Source organism: Populus nigra, chromosome 1 (assembly GCF_951802175.1).
Source record: "Populus nigra chromosome 1, ddPopNigr1.1, whole genome shotgun sequence".
Taxonomy (NCBI): Eukaryota; Viridiplantae; Streptophyta; class Magnoliopsida; order Malpighiales; family Salicaceae; genus Populus; species Populus nigra.
Genome location: NC_084852.1, coordinates 33,855,463 through 33,882,192, shown reverse-complemented (window position 1 = coordinate 33,882,192; position 26,730 = coordinate 33,855,463). Strand labels below are relative to the sequence as shown.

The following is a 26,730-nucleotide window of genomic DNA, read 5'->3' as shown; positions in this document are numbered from 1 at the left end:
CTATTATAACCAATAATGAAATCAATAATAAACCCATTTCTTCTTACTTAAATTTCTTTTATACAATTAATCTTGAATTATTACCAACTATGTTTTTTTCAGAAAAATTATTAAGTATGAAATTTGTATAGAATCAAAATTTATAAAAACAGTTTTTTCAATTAATTGAAATAAAATATGAATATTTAGATTTAATTTACTCTCATGTAGGTGATTTAAAATTTATGCAAATTAGAGGTGGTAAAAAGTATTATATTATTTTTATAGATGATTGCACAATGTATTGTTATATCTATTTGCTAAGAAGATAAGATTAAGCTCTTAAAATATTTAAACATTATAATAATGAAATTGAAAATTAATTTAACAAAAAAATAAAGATAATAAGAAGCATGGAGGTGGAGAATACAAAGCATTTTTTTTAGGAATTTTGTTCTCAAAATGTTATTATCCATCAAACTACTATTTATTCAACTTAACAAAATAATATTGCTAAATGTAATAACCAAACTTTGAAAAAAATGATAAATATAATTTTGATAAGTTAGATAGCACCTCAAAATTTATAGGGGTGACAATTTTATCTATCAAATGTATACTTAATAAAGTACATCATGAGAAGTTAAAAAGATATCATATGAGTTATGAAAAGGTTGAAGACCTTCCTATAAAAATCTCCAAGTATAGGGTTGTCTTAGGAAAGTTACAACACCTTATCCTAAAAAAGCCAAAATAGGACCTAAAACTATGAATTATGCATATTGGTTTCATATTCACAACTTAAGTACTAAGGATATTCATCCTAATACAATAATGGAATCAATAAATGTTGTATTCTTTGAAGTGTGTTTTCTTTTAAAGAAACACAATAAATTCATTCTCTTAAAAAATAAATAAAGAAATTTTAACTAATCATCATCAAATAGAAGATGCTAAAATTGAGACGAGAAGGAGTAAGAGGGCAAAAACAACAAAAATTATTTTGTCGTGATTTCCTAACTTATTAAAAAATAAACCTTGAAGCTCCTCAATGGAAACGTCATGTCTTAAAGCTTCCTATTAGAAAGGGACACTTAAAAAATCATACATGGAAAATAGTAGATCTTCCACTTGAAAGTTAATCATTAGGTCATAAATAAATCTTAAATAAGAAAATGAAAGTTAATGGAACTATTGATAAATATAAAGTAAGACTTGTTATTAAAGGATTCAAGCAACAAGAAGGTGTGAACTATATTGACACACTCATTAGTGTCAAGAATAACTTTCATATAAATGTTAATAATTATTTCAACAATTAACATGCTTGAAATACATCAAATAAATATAAAAATAAATTTCTTAAATGATGACCTTAAAAAAAAGGTCTACATGAAGCAACCCAAGTGGTTTATTGTTAGAGAGGAGAAAATAAAGTTTGAAATTTTATCAAAACATTATACGATTTGAAACAAGCAATTAAATAATGGCATGAAAGGTTTGACAAGTTATGTTGTCAAATGATTTTAAAGTAAATAAAGTTGATGAATGTGTTTATATGAGAAATATAAATAAAAGTCATGTCATTATATATCTTTCTATGGATGACATGCTAATTTTATACAGCAATAAATATATGATCAAGTCTATTAAGAAGATGTTAACTAATAAGTTTGATATGAAAGAATTAAGTGTAACAAATGACATACTAGAAATTAAAATTTCTAGGATATTCAGTAATAAATATATGATCAAGTCTATAAAGAAGATGTTAACTAATAAGTTTGACATGAAATACATGATTGTAACAAATGACATACTATAAATCAGAATTTCCAAGATATTTAACGGTTTGATATTATCTTAATCTCATTATATTAAGAAAACTCTAAAAACAATTTAAAAAAAATGATAATAGTATTGTCAAAACACCAATAGACATAAATATACATCTATCCAAAAATAAGGTGATGAAATATAACCATTAGAACATTCTTAAATAATTAGAAGCTTCATGTACAAATGAACTACACTAGATTAGATATTGCTTACTTGGTTAGTAAGCTAACTCAGCCAAACTTGACAAGAAAAAAGTAATTACAAAGAAAGTTAAAATTTTACCAAAAAAGGTCTCGACATCTAGAGTAATGATTCATATTTTTATTACTAAATATGTTTCTTTAATGTAGTTTTTCACTTAAAGAAGTTCACAACTCCTTAAATATGTCAATAAACAACCTTTACTACGTAGGAAAAATTAAAATCATAAATGAAATAGGAAAATCAACAATAAATAAATAAATATAACAATATTAGCTCAAACAACATCTTTCAAGTCTAATTTGAAAGTTTCATCAACCTAATTTGGTTACAACTAACTAACTTTTTATAGAATTGGGTTTGTAAAATCTCATAATAGATTTTTAGTTTGATCTAATGGCCGGATAAAACATTATATGCTTTTTTTTTATCTAACTAGTTGTTTAACGCAATTAGGCCTTTTTTTGGACTTAGTTTCATCCCACTGATTTATTAATGAGTTATTTAGCTATCTATATGATCCAAGTATGACAGCTTCACAATTGACTTTCAAAATCATTAAATCCCTTAGACCCACCTATATCACAAGCTTAGTAGATTTACTAATATTCTAAGAATGGGTCATTGAAAAGAAATGAATCAGGTAATCAAAAATTGAAGATATACATTCGACTATGGGTGATACTAAAAGGTTATAGTGATGCAAATTAGATATCAAAAACTAAAGATTCAAAATCCATTAGTTGATATATCTTTACTCTCGGTTGAGTAACTGTGATTTATAAATCTTCTAAGAAAACATACATTATAAGATCCAAAATGGAATTAGAGCTTTATTGTTTTTGATTGATTAGAGAGGAATTAGAATGATGTTTAAAATTTCTTAGAGGATATTTCATGTTAACCAAAGCTAATACCAATAATTTATGTTTATTATGACAATTAGTCGGCATTTGATAAGTTCAAAAGCACCTCAGAACTTGTAAGAGGCAATTCTAGCTATCAATTATATACTTAACAAAGTATCACATAAGAAGATAAAAGAGAACACCATATGAATTGTGAAAATGTATAAGACCTTCCTATAAATACCTCAAAGTGTGGAGGTGTCTTGCAAAGTTAACAGTACTTGATCCTGAAAGGTTAAGATAAGATCTAAAACTATGAATTATAATTTTATCAAATATGCTTACAATAATAGTGCATATGAATTTTTTATACATAAGTCAAGTATTAAATATATGCATCCCAATACCATTATGGAATCAAGAAATGCTATATTATTTAAAGATGTGTTTTCATTTAAGAAATCATAAGAAAATCATATACTTAAGATGAAAAACATATACTTAAGATAATAGTTGAGACTATCTCAAATAATGATAATAATAATAATAATAATAATAATCAATCGAAATATAATGATGATGAAGTTAAGCTTATAATGAGTAAAATGACAAAAATGACCAATATATTTGGTTTTGATTTTCTAACTTGTTGGAGGATGAAACTCATATATATTCTCAGACAATGTCATGTCCTGAAGCTTGTTATTACAATGAAACAATCAATAGTGAAATAAAATCCTTTATGAATAATCATACATAAGAATTAGTAGATCTTTCTTTTCGAAGTAAACCATTAGGTCACAAAAGGATCTTCAAAAGGAAAATGAAAGTTGATGGTACTAATGACAAATATAAAACTAAACTTTGCTTATGAAATGATTTAGACAATAAAAAAGTGTGAATTATTTTAATACATATTCACTTGTATAAAAAAAAATAGCTTATATATGAATGTTATGGATATTGCAGTTATTAACAAGCTTGAAACACATCCAATAGATGTAAGAATATCTTTCTTAAAAGGTGACTTAGACAAAGACATCTATATAGAACAACTAGAGGGGTTTTTTTATTAATGGACAAGAAAATAAATTTTGTAAGCTAGTAAAATCTTTATATGGTTTGAAAGAAGCTCCTAAGCAATGACATGTAAAATTTGAGAAAGTTATGTTGTCAAATGAGTTTAAAATCAACAAAGTTGATAGATAAGTTTATATGAAAAAGATAAATATAGGCTATATCATGTATATTTCTATGTTGATGACATGTTAATTCTAATAAACAATGATCATATGATCAAACTAAGAAAATATTAACTAACAAGTTTAACATAAAAAACCTAGGTGTTGCAGATGTTATACTCATAGTTTTAAAACTCGGCTCGACCTGTTAAGTCAACCCGGGACTAGAACTGGGCCGGATTTAAGAAAAAATAAGGGAAGTCAAAAACTCGGGTGACCTGGCTGACCAGGCGGGTTGACTCGATTACCTTGATGACCCAATCAAAACCTCGGTTCAACCCATTGACTATTTATTTTTTTAACTAAAATGATGTCGTTTGATTTACAAAAAAATTGGGGTTGACCCGAATGACCCAAGACTTGGGTCGGTTCGACCACCGGGCCGAGTTTAAAAACTCTAGTTATACTAGGAATAAAAATTTATTGGACAACTGATGAATTGATATTATTCCAATATCATTATATTGAGAAAAGTTTAGATAATTTTTTTAAAGGTGACAATAGTATTGTCAAAACACTAATTGATATAAGTGTATATCTATCCAAGAATACATGTAAGAGAATAAACCAATTGTAATATTATCAAATAATTAAAAGCATAATGAATTTTATGAAGTGAAGAATGCATGATACTGCTTACTTGGTTAGCAAAATGAATAGATTTATTAGTAATCTAAGTATGGATCATTGGGTAGTAATAAAAAAAGATACTTGAACGTTTAAAGTATACCTTGGACTATGAGCAATATTATACTAGTTACCTAACGATATTAAAAGAGTATAACGATGTCAATTAGATATTCGATACTAAGTATTTAAAATCCACTAGTGGATATGTCTTCATACTTGGTGGAGCAACTGTGCTATGAAAATCCTTTAAGCAAACATATATCACAAGATCCACAATAAAATTAAATTTTATTGCTCTTGATAAAGTTGAAGAAGAAGTCAAGTGGCTTTGATTTTTTAAAAGGATATTTCATATTGACCTAAACCAATGCCAACAATTTGTGTCCATTATGGTAGTCAATCTGTAATTAGAAGGGCATAACGTAGTATAAATAATAGAAAGTCTAGACATATATATAATAGATATAATATTATAAAACACTTGCTCTCAAATTGAATTATTTTCATAGACTATATAAAGTCAAAGAAAGATATTGTAGATCTACTAACTAAAAATTTATCGAGAGAGTCTGTGTATAATTCATTGAAGGTGATAGGCTTAAAACCTTTAAATATGAAAGAGTGAAATGATACTAATCATATATATTTGACTGAAGATCTTGAGATTTAGATTCAAATAAAAAACTAGGTCATAAATTATTTTTAATAGCACTTAAAGATTATAATTTCTTATCTATTCCTATGATGAAAATTATAATTTCATACATATTAAATATGAGTATTTTTTTTTTCTTCTAAACTCCTGTATTTAGAACAAATATTTAGAAGCCCACGAGATATTAACTGATACAGTGGAGTCAACCCACTAAAAAATAAATCTCTATCAGCAATGAAATATTTCATTTAGAGAACTCGAAATTGAGTACTTTAACATTAATAAAATTACGGCCACCAGATAATCACGTGCTACGCACGTCAGACCTTTCAGTCCACATATATATAGGGCTCCAACCCACCAAGCAGCCCCTTATAATTGCTTTGAATTAGGGTTAGGTTTCTCCCAGTTTCGTTCCTCCTTCGAATCATAGAAAATCAAACCCTAACCCAAAGCTTCAATCATGTCTTCCAAGCTAGGTATTTTTCTCATATAATTAGAGCTTTTGGTTTTTTTTTTCGTTGTTTTCTCACAGGGAGGATGCTTTGCTCGATTGGGAGTTTGATCGAATGAAAAATTGAAATTATCATGTGGTTGTTTGTTTTCAGGTGGAAAAGCTAAGCCTTTGAAGGCACCAAAGTCTGAGAAGAAGGATTACGACGAGGTATTGTTTTCAATAATTTCTTTATCAATTTGATTGGAAACTGTGCATTTTTTTAATTTTTTTTCTTTGTTGTGCAAAGAATTGAAAGATTGGAACTTAAATAAATTGATTTTTATTAAATCTTTGAGTTTGGTACTTAGCTTTACGTTCTTGACTGGAAATTATGCTCGATTTTATTTGATTAACTTTGATTCTTATAGTTTATGGGTTTATGATATGGAAATTTATCTGGGTTTTAAGGAAAATCCAAATTGGAATTGAAGTTCGTATGTTTTAAGCTTTTAGGCATCTGATGAAATTGAAAGATCTCTTAATTGGCAATATGTGGTTGAAGCTTGGGTGGGCTTCGCTAATATGCTTTTAGTTTAATTGAGGATGGGTACAGTATCCCAAATTGAAGTCCTTTATGCTGCTTAAGCTTCAAATAAGAGAGTTGGATTTGGTGCTCTGAATTTATTTTCTCCATTTCAAAATCTATTTAGTATAAAATTCCAATTTATTTTAATAGACCATACTATGTTGCTATATTGCTTTTCATTTGGCATCTTTATGCTTGTATGAATTGATTATTTCTATGGGATTGAGATTCCTTTTTATGAGTAGATGACTTGTTTTGGAACTATGGTGCTTGCTATTTACTTGTAACTCTTTGCGTTTATAAACTCCAAACAACTGGCTGGTTATGATTTTAAGCATGCATTGTTGCAATATCCCATGCATATTTTGCTTTTTCTAGAGAAAGAATTACCGCTACATGGAGGACTCTATTTGTATGAAGTGCTTTTTTTTTTTTTTTTACTCTGGCCATCCTATGATGCAATCCAGTTCGTAACTCTGATTTCCTACCATTCCCATTGCTATTGTCCTTAAATTTACTTCACTGATTTGCAGACTGATTTGGCCAACATTCAAAAGAAAAAGGATGAAGAAAAGGTAAGAGACAATGGATATTACTTTAAAAAAAAGGAAAAGAAAAGAAACTGGATGTTTTATCTTGTTTATTACCTTTTCAATCGTGAAAGGTGACTAATTTGATTATTCTTGTGATGATCAGGCACTTAAGGAGCTCAGAGCCAAGGCACAGCAGAAAGGGAGCTTTGGAGGTTCTGGGCTGAAGAAAAGTGGGAAGAAATGAAGATTTCAAACCCAGATAGACATGGTTTCCTTTAGTGTATTCTGAACAATATTATGATGATATCTCGTGTTTAGTGTGATGGTCGCTGATGTCCTATGCTTGATGTGTTGGTCTTCATCTTGAACCAGAATTACGTGAAACTTTATAAATTGTGTGCATCTGTCCTCTATCCATGTGCCAACAATGTATTTGCTGGCATTGTTGGAAACTTTGTTCTATGTAACTCGTTTGCAATTTGTTGATTGCGCTTAGTAATAATGGTCTCCTGGGTAATTGATTTACTAAGGATGTTTTTCCCTTTTAAATTGCATTAATGTGAATATTGCCCTCGCTGAGGATAATGGAAAAGATTGGGATAAATTGTGTTATTAGCACAAAAAACAAAATAAATGGTGAAGTAACAAAAGATGAAAAAGTTTTGGTAAAATAGTATAGTTTAAAGATGTCGTGTGGTTTACAAGTATGATAATTCAATAATATCATGTTTTAGAATCACAATATTTAGTTTAAACTGCGACATTATAATTTTTGTAGTGGGTTGTTTTGTGAAACAATTAGATATTTGAGAAAAATAGTTGGATGTCAGCCGAAATAGTTTGATAGTTTTGAGAAATGTTCATATTATTTTGGCTTCTGTCTAGTCTTGGAATTTTTCAGTTGAGTCTGAAAAAATTTATAAAATTATAGTTTTTATTAATTTAAAATTTAAAATTTTGTAATTTTAAGTAGCCTTACGAATGGGAAAAAAAAATATGTTCTTTTTTTTATTTTTGTTTCTTCTTTTCTTCTCGGTTGGGCCCTTTTGTTCTTGTTGGGTTTGGTTGGATTACCTTCCGGGACTAAATTGAAGAGGAGTTGAAGAATCAGGGATTAAAACGAAGGAGATGTTCTTATTGCAAAGGAGGAGGAGGAGGTGGTGGAGGCAAGTAACCAGAAGATTTAGGAAGCTTACGGTTTCGATCGGAGAAGAAGAAAAGGAGAAGTAGATTTTGGTTCAAAACTATGAAAACTACACCAAATGTCTTAGAGTGAAATTGATAATTCAGCTGATTCAACTGGTAAATAATTATAAGAACAAGTCTAGTTCAAAAATACGAAATCACTTGGCTTAGGAGGAAGCACCTGCTTGTTGGAAGCTAAAAGAGTGAAAAATAAAAATGATGGCGAGCTTCCTGCAACCCGAGAGAAGACAGAGTAGGGGTGAGAGACGATGAGATTGAGAACGACAGACAGGTAAAAGTGAGATCAAAAGACTCTTAGGATATATCAACAAAAGTGAATAACAGGGTGTGATGAACAAGGAGAAGTCTGAGTGCCAAGAAGGAAAAGGCTTTTCTCAAGAAATACATAGATATAAATGTTTAATTTTAATAAGACGAAGCAATAATCACATAGGCTAAGCTTCAAAGAACAATAAAAGGAATGTTCAACAAATCTAAAGTTATTTATTATTCCAAATTTAAATCTGGGCAAACTATACAAATCCATTTAAAATTTAAAACTCAAATTATACAAATCCATTTAAAATTCAAAACCCAAATTCAAATTCTTGGGTTGAGTGTTATTTATTATTCCAAATTGAGCAAGAATATCAACAAATTATTTTCTTTTTAATTCAGTCAATTTTTTATTTGTATCCAACATTTTACATTCAATAAAGTTATTTATTTTCATCCTTTTTTTTTTATCTAGATCAATTTCAATTAGATACAGGTTTATTATATATATATATATATATATAAAGCATGTCTTTTTTTATCAGTATCATGTTTTTTGAATAAAAACTTAAGGTAGTTTAAAAAAATATTTGCAATAACCCTCTTGATTTGAATTAAAGAGAACAAAAATATATTTTTTTAATCAAAGATCTTTTTTCTTGTTGATGTTTTTTATATATATTTTTTTAATGAAAAAATATATTTTTTATCATAAAAATAGTTTTGAAAATTATAATATATAATAAAAATATTTAGTCTTTTACTATGGACTGCACAGTCAAATCCACAGTAAAAAAAACTGAGTTTTTTTTTGTGTTTTGCTTTGTTTTTTTTAAAGTTGTTTTTTTTTTCTTTCTTTTTTTAAAGCTGTTTTTTTTATTTTTCTTTTCTTTGTTTTTTTTAATGAATATTTTTTTGTTTAATTCTTTTTTAATGTTAAATATTTTTCTATTTAGTTATTACACTTTCATGGCACAGCTTTAAGGTTTGACGGGTTAACCTGAATTTTTTTTCAGGTTTTTCTTTTTAATTAATTTTTTTGTTTAATTTAGTTTGTTAATGTTAAATTTTTTTCTATTTAGTTATCGAACTTTCATGACATGAATTCTGGGTTTAACGGATTAACTCGACTAATTCTGGGTTAACCCGTATTTTTTTTTTCCTATTCAGTTATTAAACTTTCATGACACGAATCTCAGGTTTAACAGGTTAACCTGCTTTGAAGGGCTAACTCAGTTAATTCAGATTTTTTTTCTTTTTCTTCATTAGTTTTTTCCCTTATGTAAGCTTTTTTTTCTCTGTTGTTTTCTTTTAAAATAATCTTTTTTTGTTTAATATTTTTTTTTGCTTTTTTCTTTTTAATTAATTTTTTTAAAATTTAGTTCGTTAATATTAATTTTTTTTCTATTTAGTTATCAAACTTTTATAACACGGATCTCAGGTTTAATAGGTTAACCCAGTTAATTCAGATTTTTTTTTCTTCCTGTAGGTTTTTTCCTTTGTTTTTTTTCTTTTTAATTATTCTTTTTTTGTTTAATTTAGTTCATCAATTTTGATTTTTTTATTTAGTTATCACACTCTTATGACACGAATCACAGGTTTGATGGATTAACCTGATTTGGTGGGTTAACCCAGTTGATTCAGATTTTTTTTTTCTTTTTCTTCATTAGTTTTTTTTTTAATTTCAAATTTTAATATTATAATTAAGCCACAGTGAAAAGGCTGGGCAATTTTTTTTCTTTGTTTCTTTTTAATGAATATTTTTTTAAAAAAATTTAGTTTGTTAAAGTTAAATTTTTTATATTTAGTTATCAAACTTTCATGACACCGATTCCGGGTTTGATGGGTTAACTCAGATGTTTTTTTCTGATTTTTCTTTTTAATTAATTTTTTCATTTAATTTAGTTTGTTAATGTTAATTTTTTTTCTATTTAGTTATCAAACTTTCATGACACGGATCCTGGATTTGACGGGTTAACCCGGCTAATTTTTGGTTAACTCGCAAATTTTTTTTTCCTATTCAGTTATTAAACTTTCATGACACGAATCTTAGATTTGATTGGTTAACCTGGTTTAAAGGGTTAACCCAGTTAATTTAGATTTTTTTTTTCTATTTCATCATTAGTTTTTTTCTTCATGTAGGCTTTTTTTTCTTTGTAACCTGATTTGGTGGGTCAACCCAGTTGATTCAGATTTTTTTTCTTTTTCTTCATTGGTTTTTTTCTTTCAATTTCATCTTTAAATATTGTAATTAACTATAACTAAAAGGCATCAACCTTTTTTCTTTCAATTTCATGACACGAATCCCAAGTTTGATGGGTTAAACCAATTGATTTAGATTTTTTTTCTTTTTCTTAAGTAGTTTTTTTCTTTGAATTTCATCTTTTAATAACAATTTGATTAAGAATTAAACTTTATAATTTGTTTTGTTTACTGTTCATTAGATTATTGTGATCTTATGAGGGGATTTTACTGTACCCCTCCTTGCAAAACTCTATTTATCGGAATAGTGCTTTGTTTTATTGTTTTTTTCTTTTCAATTATTTTTTTTAATTTCATTTTTAAATATTAAATTTTTTTCCTTTTTAATTATCACACTTTTATAACATGACCTTGCGGCCAAACCCATATCCAAGGCTTCGGGTTTGATGTTGCAACCAACTCACTTAAACTTAAGTCATGCAGATTTAATATTATTATTAATATTATAAATATAATTTCTAGGTCAGGCGTAGCAGACAAACCCAATTCTCTTAGATATAGTTTTGCAGAAAGACCTAACACTCTTAGATCTTAATTTTTATATATATATTTTTTATATAAAAAAAATTAACCCGCAGCATAGCGCAAGCCGCGTTTCTAGTAAAAACTAACTATAATATGATAAGCAAGCTTAATAAAAACACATATATCTATAATTTTCAGTGTCACTAATATAGGAAAACTATATCAAAAACTAGCAATCAGAATAACAAAATAGATATCTTCTCATCAAATATTCATGAGCAAAGTTTATTAAAAAAAAAAAACTTTACATATAAGATTCATATATAATTATTCATAAAATAATTATTAATATTACTATAAAATATTCAAATCTTATTTGAATAACATGCCATAATGGGATGGTTTTTCGAATATCATTTTAATAATTATATTTAAAAATAATTTCATCATAAAATTAAAAATAATTAAAGAAATAAAGAAAGCAATAGTGTTAAGCATAAAGAATAATGTGTAATAGCGCAAGGCTTATAGTCCAGTTGTGCCCAGCCTGCAAGGGTAGGGGCTAGGTATTGGCCCTTTTAAAAAAAAAATTAATGAATTTTAAGGGGTATAATTTAACTAATTAAATTTACTATCTAGGATTATTAATTTGAGTGTTACAAATTTTAGAACTATTAGAAGTTGTTAACTTTAAAACCTTGAGAGATTAGTCAAGGTATATATAAATTGACTTAAATATTTATAATTATAAAAATAAATAAAAAAAATTAACGGTCTTGGAATTAAAAAGTTAGGCTAGCACGCTTGCTATATTAAAAAAAAAAAAGCCTAGAAGTGTTTAGTTTTTTAAAAAGCTTAGGCAAACAACACATCAACATGTTGTTCTCTGCAACAAATTCCAGTCAAAATGGGATGCGAGTATTTTCTACATAAAATCCAAACTTTAACATCTTTTTCATATAAAAACCCAAAATTTTTTTATGAATTTTAATAACCTCATTTGCAATCTTAAAACAACCTTAAATTAATTTAAAATTTTAAAACAAACTGTGAGAATTGATAAAAAGATTTATCATACAAGTGGGCATGCAACACGCAATCCTAAACTCTCCTCAGGCAGTGGAGCTGGAGCTGATGTCACCCTGCCTAACAAAAGAACACAAACGCCTGAATTGCTTGCAAACTTTCTCCATGGAAAATCTACATGCGGACCCCACCAAGACCAAGGGGAGATCCTTCTTTTTCTGTCTTATCCAAGACATTAACTCCGAGCTTTGGCTATTGCATATCCGCTTGTACTTCCCATACAAAGATGCCCATGTCGTGAATTATTGCTATTAGAAAGTAGCCAAAGTATGTATTCTCACTTCTCACCCCTAAACCATATGCGAAAAATCACTTGGCTTTTTTTATAACATATTGTAAATTATTATAGTGTTTTCTTGAATAATTTTTTTTAATTTGTTGATTTTATTTTTTTAATATTAAACTAGTTGAGAATTTAACTTTATATTTTTTTTTAAAACACCATGGATTGCTACAGTATTTTTCCACATTGTTTTTTTTTTAAATTGTATTTGTTAATTTGTTTTTTAATATTACAATTACAAGTAAGGCTAAATCATGTGGGGAAAGCACTGTAGCTTTCCTCAAAAAACACTGTAGATTGCTACCGTGTTTCCTCACCTGGGTTTTCTTTTATGATTTTTTTTCAAAATTATCTTTGTCAATTGTTTTTTAATATTGAGCTGGTTGAAAATTTAACTTTGTATTTTTTTCTTTTTATTAACAAAAAAGCTAAATCATGTTGCAAAAAGTTAAATCATGTGGGGAAAGTATTGTAACTTTTCTCACAAAAAACTATGGATTGCTACAACTCATTCTATTCAGTTTCTAAGTTTTTTTTTTTTTATCACCAACACAATTTCTTTTTCCTTTATAGAATATTGGCTTCATCACACCTTCAGTTTCTATTACTTATATAGCGCTGGTTCGCAAGTATAACACCATTAAGCACATTTGCTCCATAAGCCCGTGGCAGCACGCGGGCATGCCATCTAGTTAATAATTAAAATAGAACGTGTTTTTAGTAAAATGCAGTGTTCTCTTCTTCACAGATTGTTATGGACGATATTGTTCCTTTTATAGTGTCTTCTTTATATAATTTTTTATTATCTAACTTTATTTTTTTGTAATTTCATTCCCGCAATTGATATTAACATCGTTTTATGCATTGAGATTTACTTGTCTTCGTATATTATCAAGCATCCGAAGTCTATACATATTTTGGTTTTAAATTAAATATCAATTTTATGAAATAGAATTTTAGTTTATAGTTGAAAAGTTGAAAAAGATTTGAAAGAACAAGGACCACAATAAATAAATAAAATCTTTTTCATTTTCATTGTTAAAAAAAAGTGTGAAAACTCTAGTTTGGTCCCTAAAGTTTTAATTTTTGTATATTTAGTCCTTATTATTTTATAATTTTAATTTTGGTTCTAAACTTCATTTGTTTTTTTGTTTTGGTTCTTGGATGTTGGACAGGAGAGAGAAAGTCATTAAAAAATAGGGAGGAGAGAGGATTTGGCCAGCCATATTCCGGCCATAAAAAAACCGATGTTGGTATCACTAAGTTCGTTTTAGAGATGGGAGTTCAACATAGGTGATTTTTCCCTACAAACATACCAGAAAAAATATATAAAGTTCCCTTAAGAATAATTGAGATTCATATGAAATAAATGTTTAGATATTGGGTTGTGCTTGTAATATGTATAGAGAAAAGTAGAGAAATTGTGTACTGTTCGTGTTTTTAATGATGATGTATGTTTAGAAATTAATTGTGAGGTTGTAATTAAATGGTTATCTATATTGAGTTGTGGGTTGGTAATATGAAAAATAAGTAATATATGTTAGGTGCAAAATGATAATAAGAAAAATATGAAATAGTATGTAAATACAAGTTGGTAATGTGGGAAAATCTGAGATTGAATTAAGATACAAACAAGTGGTAAGAAAAGAATAAATGATGTGTTTAAATAATATAAAAGGAATAATCATATGTTGAATAAGTATGAAAAAAATGGGTTAAAGAGAATTGGATACTAATTGGAAATGTTCTCTTGAAAATTAGGAGGGGTTTCTAAGGTTGGACCAACAATTATGGGAGCACATACTATTGGAGTGTAGGTATGTGTCTGTCACCTCACCTTTTTATTTATAGTAATGTCATTGTGAAATTTATGTATACATGTGAAATGATTCCTAGAAAGGAATATAGAGAAACATTTCTGAAAAGAAATAAATCGGCTGTATAAGCGGGGCTATTAGTTTGTGAAAATAATTGAATTGATCGTATGAGTGGGGGCAATTGACTTGTAAAAATAATTAAGCTGACCATATGAGTGAAGGCTAATGATTTTAGAAAAGAATTAAGTTGGTCGTATAAGTGAGGGCTATTGATCTTTAAAAGGAATAATGTTGACCACATAAATGGCGACTATTAAATTAAATCAGTCGCATAAGAATGGAGTTATTTTTTAGAAAGTTAAGTTGGTCGCATGAGCGGAGGATATAATGAGAAAGGTTAAGCCAGTCGCAAGAGCGAGGGATTTTTTGAATAATTAAAATTTGCTGCTTTGGCAAAGACTAGTTATGTAAAGTTAGTAGGCTATCCTGGCAGGAGCTAGTTGTGAGGCAGTGAGCCAGTCGTAATGGTGGATTTATATAGGGAATTTAATTAATTTTAATGATGGATTCTGTAGTTGAAAAAGAGATGTTCTAATAAGAAAAACAAACTATTTTATTGTGTGTTCATTTAAAGTAATAGTATAGTATGTAAGTACAAAGTGTGCTTACATGTATTTAATTTCTATTTATCTAATTATATATATTTCAAGTTCATTTTATCCACCGCCATAATATTGACATCGTAGTTTGAACTTCATAGTTTTGTGTTAAGTAGAATTTTGTAATCTCCATCTCATGATATGCAATTAAACTAATGTATATTTCAAGTTTTAATATTTTTGGGATTGTAAACAAGTTAAATGTTATGTTGTTAATTATTTATAATTTTCATTATGTGTGTGTGTAATTGTATTTATATCATAAAACAATATTATCTATAATTGTGTAGATATGTGGTGGATGAAAATAGTTAATAACTATGGTTTTGAGGGTATGCTTGAGGATGCTAGTAAGAATGAATTACATAAGTAGTTGCATTTAGGATATGGTTGGTTTTTTGCAGGTATTTAAAGCGAGATAAAATTTTGGATAAAGTCTCAGTGCAAAGGAAACTCTGCAAAAATTTTATTAAAATTGGATAAGTTCTTCACTTTAATAAGAAAAAATCTCTCTTGTGTTTGATATTTATGCGATGTATACTCTATATTATGTGTGGTGAATGGAAGTGATTTTATATAAGAAAGAATTAGAAAAAGAAATTACTCTATTTTACATCTATAAGATTATGGTAAATAGATGAAAATACATTAAAAATTACCGAGTGTTACAGTTTTAGGGTAAAAAATAGGTTTATTAAGATTTCTATGATGTTTTGAGGGTTTTTTTAACAGAACATGTTGAAATTTGAGATTTTTTTTTATCCCAAACTAAGATCTTAACTTTTCAATCACCTAAGGTGATTGAAAAAAAAAATGAACATGTCATCTGCCTAGACAAATGATGTGTTGTCTGTTAAATTGAAAAAAATATTTGGTGAACAATGTGTTGTTCACCCATTTTTTAAATAAAAAACAAAAAACTTAACCAAGCATGCGAGCTTTATAGCTAGGCATGTGAGCCTCAAAGTCAGGCACGCGGGCCTTGAAACCAAACTCACTCATCAAGGCTTTTAGCTTTTAGTTTTAGGTGAGACACTTGAGTTTGACATGTTTTTTGAAAAGAGATTTTCAACCCTTTACTTCTATTTTTTTCTTTTAATTATTTTTTTTTAAAATTATCCGATTATGCTATAATTTTTAAATAAGATTATATCTTTTATGGTAATGTTAGCAATTATTATATGAATAATTATTTACAAATCTAATATGCAGAATTTTCTTCAAAATCTGCTAAAGAATATTCACTAAGAATAAAATATCTATTTTGCTGTTTTTTTATTGCTAATTTTTTATATAATTTTCTCAAATTAATCATTTTTTATTTTCTATACAGAAACTATATAAATGTTTAATAAAAAAATTTTTCTCAAAAAGATATATTTTCATTAAAAAATACATGAATAAAACAAAAATTTACATACCTAATGAAAAATAATTTTGACATGAGATCTTAGACAATGATTGTTTTAGTTATAATGATTAGGGAGTTTCTTGGCACAAATTGTGATGAGCATATAAAAAAAACCATTAGTATAGTTAAAATGACTCGGGTCATGAGACCAAATTATCCTCATAGAAATAAAATATAAAAAAATAAAGAAGTTTTATTTTCAATAAATTCAATGTTGAACGATGAAATAAAAATAAATAGTGTAAAAAATAATTAAAAAAGACCAATGCAAGTTAAATGAATTTTGCTTATAAGAGCTATTTAGTAATTTTACTATGTAATGAAAATATGGGATGAGATGCCCAGGTCAATTTGGTAATGGCAAATTGATCCCGTAAAAAAGATCGTATTACTTCTCAAACCAAGTTATTTGGTTTTGTTTTAAAAAGAAAAATTGTTATTTTACTGTGCAAATTCAAAATGACATGTGAGTGTGTGCATGGTAAAAAGCTAAGCTCTTTTAATTTATTTTTTATAATAACCTCAAAAGATTATCTCTAATCAATAATCTTAAAAGTACAAGTAGTCTTCTTTTTTAACATTAACACTATAAATTAAAAGAATATTGGTTCTTAAACAATATTGTTTATTATTCATAAAGGTATATTAGATTGTTCATACAACTATTCAAAGTCAATTTTTTATTCTTTACACTTTGATCATTAAACTTTATTTCTTTGTTTATCATCCTAACAAGTTTTGTTCACATGATTATATATGTTGGGATTTGTTAAGATTCACATGTTCTCGTGTATACGATGTTCTAAAGATTATTCTCGCGTTACATTAAATACCATCGTTATAAAATAGAATTTAGATTATGGTAAAAATAACAAATTAAAAGAACAATGACTTAAATTAACACAAAAAAGAGGAATTTTCCCATATTAATTGTTGAATGGCATGGAAAACTTCATTATAGTCTCTTAAGTTTCAAGTTTTAATTTTACAAAAACTTCACTATAGTCTCTCAAGTTTCAAGTTTTAATTTTACAAATTTGATCCTTATTATTTTAAGTTTTTTAGATTTTGACCCAAAACTTTTTTTTATTATATTTTAGTCCCTGAATGTTGAAAGAAAAAAAATCATTATAAAGGAGGATGAGAGAGAAGGAGTTCGGTCAGAAATATCCCGATCATAAAAAGACAAGCTTTGATGTTGATAAGTTCGTTTTTGTGAGAAGAGTTTAAAATAGTGATGTTGTCATTTAACCATATTGAAAAGGTAGATTGAAACTGTAAACATTTTTTGTTTTAATTTTTGTTTTTTAGAGTGGTAAAATGGTGTTTTGGGGTTTAAAATAAGTTTATTGAGGTTTAAATAATATTTTTAGGTGAAAAAATTTCAAAATTAGGTTCTTAAGGTCTAAAAATTCATACCCTACCTTTTTTATTAGTAAAATTATAATAGTAGATGACATATCGTTTATCTAATTTATTAAAAAAAACAAAAAGAAATTTTTTTATCCATCTATTTTTCCAAAAACAATAAAAAGAGAATAAGATACACGAGCTTAAGCTGTTTTTCTCTTAAACCAAGTGTGTGGGCTTGGATTTCCAAGCCCAACAATGCCTCACCTTTTTAATTTTATTTTTTTTTAATTCTTAATTAATATATTCTCATAATTTTTAAATTATTTAACTTAACTATTATTCGCATAGTAATTAGTTAACTTTTTTTATTAAATTTTAAATAGATTAATTGTATTTGCCTAATGCATTTATAAGAATGGGAATTATTTATATATTTAGTAATAGTTGAGTCTCCAAGATAAATATAAAAACAAAAATAATAATCTATGTAAAGTACTTGCATTTATTTTGTCTTTTACTTTTTGGTGGGGAGATCAACTTCCTCCTTTAATTGTTAATTAACATTCAAAATTTTCTTATTTATAAGTTAATATACTTTTTAATTAATCATATTAATTAAATGCATAAATAATTTTTCTATTCTCCAATTAACAAATTATATAATTTCTAAAAACATATCCATAATGTTAAAGTCTTTCTTTCTGATTGTGTTAAAGATTAGCTTGAATTTTACCCTTAGTGTAGCATGATTACATTTACTAGTTATATACTAAAACTTTTACTGATGAGATTGCTCTCATATTTCAACACAAATTATTCAAGATTTTGGACTATCACGAACATTGGAGTCATGATAATATGCTCCTACTTGACTGTATCTCACCACAATTCGTGGTTTTTTCCCCAAAAAAACTTATTAAAATGCTTTTTAATGTCTTACACCTCCTTTGTTTTTGCAATAAAAATACTATTTTTTAAAAAAATTTAAAATATTTTTATTTTATTTCAAATTATTTTTTAGTATTTTTAGATTGTTTTAATGTGCTGATGTAAAAAAAATATATTATTATAATACATTTCCAAACTAAAAACACTTTGAAAAGTAATTACTACCGCAATATCAAACACATTCTTAATAAAAAGTTGATCAATTTTATCATAAAATCAGTAAAAGAAATTTATTAAACAGCAAAGGTATTTAATTATTAAATTATTTTTTTATCTTATTAATTCTTAAATGATTTTAAAAACATACTTCTCAAGCCAATATAATTTTAAAAAATTAATAAATTCTCTTAAATGCTTATTTTATGCTTTGAAAACAGAAAGTTGAGAAGAAGTCTTTAATAACAATTTTAAATTATAATTAGATATCATAAATATCTACTCAAATTATAAATAAACCATATTTTGAAATATCTATTGTATGTACCTTATCAAAAACATTGTAGAGTATATAGAATATATGAGAATTAATATCTGTTTAGAAAAGTTATGGTTATAATTTTTAATTTTAAAAATAACATATAAAATAGATTGTGATATTAACTTTTAATATATATATATATATATATATATATATATAAAGCATGTTTAGTTTGATATTGTGATAACGATTATTTTTTAAAGTGTTTTTTATTTAAAAATATATTTAAATAATTTATTTTTTATTTTTAAAAATTTATTTTTGACATCAACACATAAAAACGGTTACAAAACACTAAAAACAATAATTTAAAACATAAAAAGTATTAAAATACAAAAATAAACAGATACATCCATAAATTGATGATTCCTAAACAGTCATTTAATATTTCATCGACTAGGGATGAGCTTTATTTGCTGGAGTCACCCCCACCATCACCACCTATAACCACTTCAATTGGGGGCAAATCAATATCAATCAGACAAAAGATGGATCATAAACACAAGGCTCGGAGCACTGAAATGTTACGTCATGAGTTTTTCCACGTGTCATGATACTAATGGTGGTGTGGAAAGTGGTGCTTACGTTGGTCGTTTCCTCCTTCAAGCTACACTCGTAACCCAACAAAATAGCAACCGGTGGCATTTGTCTCGTGTAAAAGAATAAGAAAGCAACAGGCAGAGAGTAACCAATATTTTTGGCATCTCCTCCATTTCTGGTTCTTGGGCTGCTCCTTTGTCCCTTCATTTCTCCTTTCCTCTCTATATTTCTCCTCCCCACTTCCAAAATAGTAGGCAAATGAGTTAAGTCGACGAGTGCAGGCCAGGTGATGATACCACGATATAGAAGGCTGTGAATTCTATTGCTTTGAGAGAAAATCTTCTTGTTTGGTATTTTGTTTTTCAAGATTTCGGTAGACAGAGGGAGAGAAAGTAAATCTGTGAGTGAGTGGTTCTTTCAGAAAGAGAAACAAGAATAACCTGGGGTACTTTTCCTTACACCGTCACATGTATTTAATATCCACCTTAGAAAATCTAGGGAGAGAGAATACAATTACAGTTTCGTGTTCATCCATTTCTACAAGTTTTGTGAGTGTGTGCGTGTTTTTGCATGATAAAGAAAAACAAGAATTGGGTTTGTGTTAATAACTGAAGATATTGAGTTGTTTGGGGGATGAGAGTGAGATCTTAATGGATTTTTGGCCAGAGTTTCTTGCTAGCAGCTGGGGTAGGGAGTTTGTGGCTGGTGGATTTGGTGGAATTGCTGGTATAATTTCTGGTTATCCACTTGATACTCTACGTATTCGGCTACAGCAACCTAATTCTGGCTCCGCCTTCAGTATTCTTCGCCGAGTTATGGCCGGAGAAGGGCCTGCTGCTCTCTACAGAGGCATGGGTGCACCCCTCGCATCCGTCACCTTCCAGGTAGGGCATAACCTTTTTCTGTGCATACAGTATAGGCTATAGTCTTATCTTTCCACGTTTATTTTATGTTTGCATAATTATAATTTGAATACAGTTTTGTTATAATCTTCTGAATATTTTATTGTTGGGATACCTTGGAATTGGATCGCATGGAGGATTAGCACCTTATCATGATTATGTCATGTTTTCAATCTTGTTTGTCCTAAGGATAAGAGAGTTTGGTTTAGATTTTGACTCCGCTTTTTATTTTATTTTATTTGGATATTGAAGTTGATGGTAGGTGAAAAAACTTGGTGAGATTTTGGTGCTCTTATGATGACCAGCGTAGTCTTAGATTGTTTTGTTTTTGGTAATATTTTTCTATTTTTTGGTAGTTTAATGTAAAAACTTGGTGAGATTTTAAAAAAAATATTGTTTTCATTAAAAAATACTTTAAAAAACAAACTATTATGATTTGGAAAGCAACTCCTGTGAACGAACGAATATGCTCTTAGTACTTTAAGATAAGAACAGAAATGTCATTCTCAGGAATTTGGCTGCCAATAACAAGCCCTGCTTACGTGATAATGTTGGTGGTAGCTTATCATACCTCCTCCATACTTGCTCTCGTATAACTCATGGATCTTATTTCCTGATTTTGTTTTCCAACTTGCAAAGCAAGCTTTGTGACTTTTCAGTTCCGGTGCTAAATAAAAATTGTTATAAGAACTCATACCCGACCAACTAGTTAAATAGATGATCATTGTCTTTGCATTGCCTATGCTCGTTCTGGCACACTGACAATGTTGTTCGCGGTTTGCAGAATGCCATGGTTTTCCAGACCTATGCTATCCTCTCGAGAGCATTTGACTCGTCCGTTTCAGCTAGTGATCCTCCTTCTTACAAAGGTGTTGTTCTAGGAGGAGTTGGTACTGGGGCCATACAGAGCATTATGCTTTCTCCTGTAGAACTGGTAAAAATTCGCCTCCAATTGCAGAACGTAAGTCATGCAAATCTCCATGGGGCTGCTAGTTATAAAGGTCCAGTAAGTGTTGCCAAGAGCATACTGAAAACAGAAGGTATAAAAGGAATTTACCGAGGTTTTGTGATCACTGTCCTCAGAGATGCACCTGCTCATGGTGTATACTTTTGGACATATGAGTACATGAGAGAGCAGTTTCACCCTGGCTGCAGAAAGAATGGTCAAGAAAACTTAAGAACCATGCTGACAGCAGGAGGGCTAGCAGGAGTTGCAAGCTGGCTCTGCTGCTATCCATTAGATGTTGTGAAAACCAGATTACAAGCTCAAACACCATCATCATCATCCCCACTTAAGTATAAAGGCATCCTGGATTGCTTTCGCAGGAGTGTTAAAGAAGAAGGTTACTGCGTGCTTTGGAGAGGTTTGGGGACTGCCGTTGCAAGAGCTTTTGTAGTCAATGGAGCTGTATTTGCCGCTTATGAGATTGCATTGCGGTGTCTATTCAACAATGGAAGCATTCAAACAGAGAACACTATCTAGGAAAAATTTATCTTTTGTCAGCAGTAATTGACTTGTATCTGTTGTAATTATTCAATGGCAATTTTATAAAAGAACAAACCAGTCAAAGAATTACGTATGATGCATCAGGACAAATTTGTTTTCATCTGCTTGATTTCTCTGTATCTGTACAGAAGCATCTAAAATAACCAGCCATTAGAGTCTATCATCCTCACTTACAGTATCATCCAGCTCAGCTAATTTCCACCGACTTACACCTGGAATCCTGGATAGCCTGAACTACAACCGTGCACATGGACTACAAAAGTTCTCAATTCAATAAACATCTTGATCAAAACGAGTTGCCTTATCAGCTACATGCATGAGCTTCCCGGAAAAAATTGTCTGCGAGATCACAGAATGCCTCACTTTCTGTGAAAATCTGAAAGCCCCATCTTCATTGGCGTTGGTAGTATCTTCTCTTTTTCAATTTGAATTTAGTTCAAGTTTCTTCATTGTTGACCTTGTGATATTCCTCACTGTCTCAACAATGTTAACCAAACTGGCCAGCACCACTACATAAAGGCTCCTGGATACAATGGGGTGCACTCGATCTTAACAAGTTTTTCATTCTCATCAATGTAAGTTACAAGAACCACTCCCACTATCTTAGCTTCAAGATTTATCTAGTACATGCAAATATCAAACTAATGACATTACGAGAACTGTAATCATTCAATTGCTTTTCATTGTGAAGAAGGATCAGGCATGCAAGATTTACCATGATGAATAACAACACAACACGAATCAGCTTCCTCTGCAATATCTGTATGTTCTCAATCCGCTATGACTCTTCCATGTAGCATTTGGGCAAATACTAACTTGAATAAGAATCGATCCTCTTTGTTAATCATAATGCAGCAGCGGTTACAAACCAATATGGCTCCATTAGCTATTGCCGAATGCCTGTACTTGAATGAAAGGTGATGTAGGAAATTGAAGAAGATATAATAATGCGCGGGCAATGCTTTAATTTGTTGTTCTTTAGGCATCGAGAACATCTAAACCTTGGGAACAGAATGGAGATAGAAGAGTATCTACTTGATGAATTTCAAAAGCTTCAGAGGAAGGTGAAGGTGGATTCAATCAGTTGTATCTTACAGTAAAGTGGCCTCACAGTTTGATTGCTTGTTAATGAGTAGCTATGTGGATTTGATTCTCTACTGTAATTATCATATGAATGCTCAAGTTTTTCAGGAATGCAAGGCTTAGAGCAGGACTGCACAAAAAAAGGATAAGTATGCCGATGAACCAGTTTATTCTAATTCAAATTTGTATTTTCACACACAGAGATGCAACATCCAACATACTGATTTCATGACAAAACAAATAGAACAACAAGAAACATTAACTATGCCTCAGCGATAACCTTGAAAAAAAGACCTCAAAGCATACAAGCAAGATACATCACTAGCAAGTGGATCCGCTACTCTCCACCACGACCAAACTGTTCAATCCTGTCCTCGCTAAGATTAAGTTCTGCCATTGAATCCTCCAATCCACAGCTGCTCTCAACCAAAACATGAGGATCATTATAATGCCTAACGGCCTGCACGATGCCCCTCACTCTCTTGTACGGATCAGCAGAGTTAAAAACCTCGCTTCCCACAAAAATCCCATCACATCCCAATTGCATCATTAGTGCCGCATCAGCAGGCGTCACAATACCTCCTGCAGCAAACTGCACAACAGGCAACCTTCCCATCTGCTTAATCTGCGCCACAAGATCATAAGGCGCAGCAATCTTTTTCGCAAACGCAAAAACCTCGTCCTCATCCATATTGTTCAAAACCCTCACCTCCTTCATAACATTTCTCACATTCTTCACTGTCTCAGCAACATTACCTTGGCCTAATATCTCCCCTTGTGTCCTTATCATCGCCGCGCCTTCTCTCACTCTCCTTAACGCTTCACCCAGATTTCGACACCCACAAATAAATGGGCACCTAAAGTTATGCTTGTTAATAAAATTATCCTCATCTGCTAGGGCAAGCAACTCACTCTCATCAATATAATCAACTCCAATAGCTTCCAGTATCTGTGCCTCAACAAAATGGCCAACACGAGCACGAGCCATTAGAGGAATCGAAACCGCCCGTTTTATCTCCTTGATAAGAGATGGGTCAGGCATTCGCCGAATTCCTTGGCGTAGCCCTGGCTCTGAAACCATGATAGAACAAGCACCAGCTTCTTCTGCAATCTTTGCTTGCTGTACGCTGGAGACCTCGAGAATGGCCCCGCCACGAAGCATTTGAGCTAAACCAGCCTTGATGGAAAAAGGGTTCTTCTTGGCATCTGTAATGGCGCTGTTATTGTAGAGAGTCACGGCTCCATCGTCAGCCATCGTTAATTGTTTGAGAAATAGCCTGAGAGAAGAAAATTACAAGCAATTGAGGAAACAAATGTTGGATTAGTTCAAAGATAGTTATGATGGTCTTGATATAGGAAGAGGAAATGCTCTGGAAGCTTCAATTGGGTTTCCTGGTCGGATTAGTCGGTGGAAAATTAAAAGTGTGGAAAGTTCGATTCCACTCTCTCTCTCTTCTTTGTTTTTTCCGATTTCATTGAATTCAAAGGGTGTTTGGTACTGCCGTCTACCTGCAATTTTATAATTTTTTTATTTTTTTAATTAAATTTTTTTATATTTTCAGATAATTTTTATGTGTTTATATTAAAAATAAAATTTAAAAATAAAAAAATATTATTTAATATATTTTTAAATAAAAAATATTTAAAAAAACAAGTTTTACCACCATCTTAAATACCCTTATAGATTATCATGTTTGCATTATTTATTATTATTATTACTATTATTATTGGTGTTATGTCATAGGTAAAATTTCAAATTAATTTTGAACATAATAAAAAAACATATTAATATTATAAAGACATTTTAAAATATTATATTTTTTTAATTTAGAAATGAAAAGATTTTATTTACTTTACTATTATAATTCTAAGCTATGTAGAAGAGCATGTCAATATTATTGATGTAGCCATGAAAAACTTTAGACAAGAATTGAGTTTTTCATGGTTGTGTCCTTGATCAATGGCTATTCTTGAATATAGATTTTTATCTTTGAGGTGAGTGGTTCTTGCAAAACAAGTTTCGATGAGAAAATGAGACACTATGATACTTAAGTTAATAAATATAAAAGAAGAAAATAATATAAAGGAAAGGAAAATATAATGAGATGGTAGGAAGTGTGTATTTATATGTTGTCTGTTAGCCTATGAACATAAATGACTTATTGTATGGTTGTTTGTGGTTTTTGAAATTGTTGGATGGTTATTTATGGTTCCTAAAATTATTGGGTGATGATACTTTGTGAGCATGTAAGTAATATTAAAGCATTGTATAAAAAGATGTTGTATGGAGACAGAGATTTTAATGGAGATCTCGCCATGAATATTTTTTTTATTTAGAGATATTGGAGAATTGTTTTAGAGACGTAGAGATACATTTAAAAACATGGAGAATTCAATGAAGACATGGAGATTTTATCTTGGAGATTTTCATTACAGATATTGAAGATATGAAAAAAATATTATTACTTTTATTCAAAAGTTCAAAAAGATAGTGGGTATACAATTTATTTTTAAGGGTAATTTAGTTATTTTATTTTTCAAATTAAAATGAAATTCTAAAAGAGGCCCTCAGAGGCAAGTTAAATGAATTTTGCTTATAAGGGTTATTTACTAATTTTACTATGTAGTGAAAATGTGAGATAATTAGATGCCCTGGTCAATTTGGTAATGACAAATTAATCCCGTGAAAAAAATCATATTACTCCTCAAACCAAGTTATTTGGTTTTGTTTTAGAAAGGAAAATGGTCATTTCATTATGTGAATTCAAAATGAAATATGAGTGTATGCACAAATGAAAGGATTGTGTCACACTTTCATTTGAAGGAGCAAATGTTCATCTAATAGATCTTTTAACCTTTGTTTCCCTTACGACTAGGAACAATGTCTACTAATCATCCAAATACTTAATTTATTCATTTATCTTATAAAAGCCTCTATCATTACCGAATCTATCTTGTTTTTCTATAAGATTTTTCACCTTTGATTATGTCACATTTTTTAATGACAGTATGAAGACTTGCAATAAAGGTTAGGAGCAAATAAAAACTTCCTTACACATCCCCTCATATGTTACATTTGATTTAATGTCACTTCACTCGTATTTCACACAATTCAATCGGGCTTTTCACTCTAATAATATCATTATCTTATACATCATTATTCCCTTACTTAGATTCTCAAAGGTAACCTAGAAACTTATCAAATAATTAATAAAAAAAATTTAATGACTTTATAATAATAAAGACTCAAGAATCAAGAATATATATGAAACTTGAGAATAAATGTACAAATAGCAATGTAAATTTGTGTGAAATATAATGACAAAGACAAGACATGAAATAAAAGCAATAGATTTTATGTTAAAGATTCAAAGAAAGCTAACTAATTCAAGAAGTCAAGATTCAACTTCAAGAGTTTCAAGAAAACAATTAAAATAAAGCAAGAAAGATTTATACTACCCAAATTTAAATAAAAACAAGGCAAGATAATCCAAGAAAAATAAGAATTCAATTCGGCAATACCAAGA

General features: G+C 29.2%; 2 protein-coding genes and 1 long non-coding RNA gene across 3 annotated transcripts; 2 read left to right on the top strand and 1 right to left on the bottom strand.

The window, feature by feature from the left end:
- Positions 1 to 5,714: 5,714 nt before the first annotated feature.
- Positions 5,715 to 7,473, top strand: LOC133683620 (uncharacterized). The gene is made up of 4 exons (XR_009837161.1): positions 5,715 to 5,872; positions 6,002 to 6,057; positions 6,949 to 6,990; positions 7,112 to 7,473. It is a non-coding gene; the product is annotated as an uncharacterized LOC133683620 (long non-coding RNA).
- A 12,331-nt stretch (positions 7,474 to 19,804) lies between these two features.
- LOC133672732 (mitochondrial arginine transporter BAC2) lies at positions 19,805 to 22,193 on the top strand. The gene is made up of 2 exons (XM_062093245.1): positions 19,805 to 20,595; positions 21,398 to 22,193. The coding sequence occupies exons 1-2, from the start codon at positions 20,362 to 20,364 to the stop codon at positions 22,094 to 22,096; spliced, it is 933 nt and encodes a 310-aa protein (XP_061949229.1). The 5' UTR covers positions 19,805 to 20,361; the 3' UTR covers positions 22,097 to 22,193.
- Positions 22,194 to 23,334: 1,141 nt separating this feature from the next.
- On the bottom strand, positions 23,335 to 24,677 carry LOC133672739 (pyridoxal 5'-phosphate synthase-like subunit PDX1.2). The gene has a single exon (XM_062093258.1). The coding sequence runs from the start codon at positions 24,456 to 24,458 to the stop codon at positions 23,541 to 23,543; it is 918 nt and encodes a 305-aa protein (XP_061949242.1). The 5' UTR covers positions 24,459 to 24,677; the 3' UTR covers positions 23,335 to 23,540.
- Between the last annotated feature and the right edge of the window lie 2,053 nt (positions 24,678 to 26,730).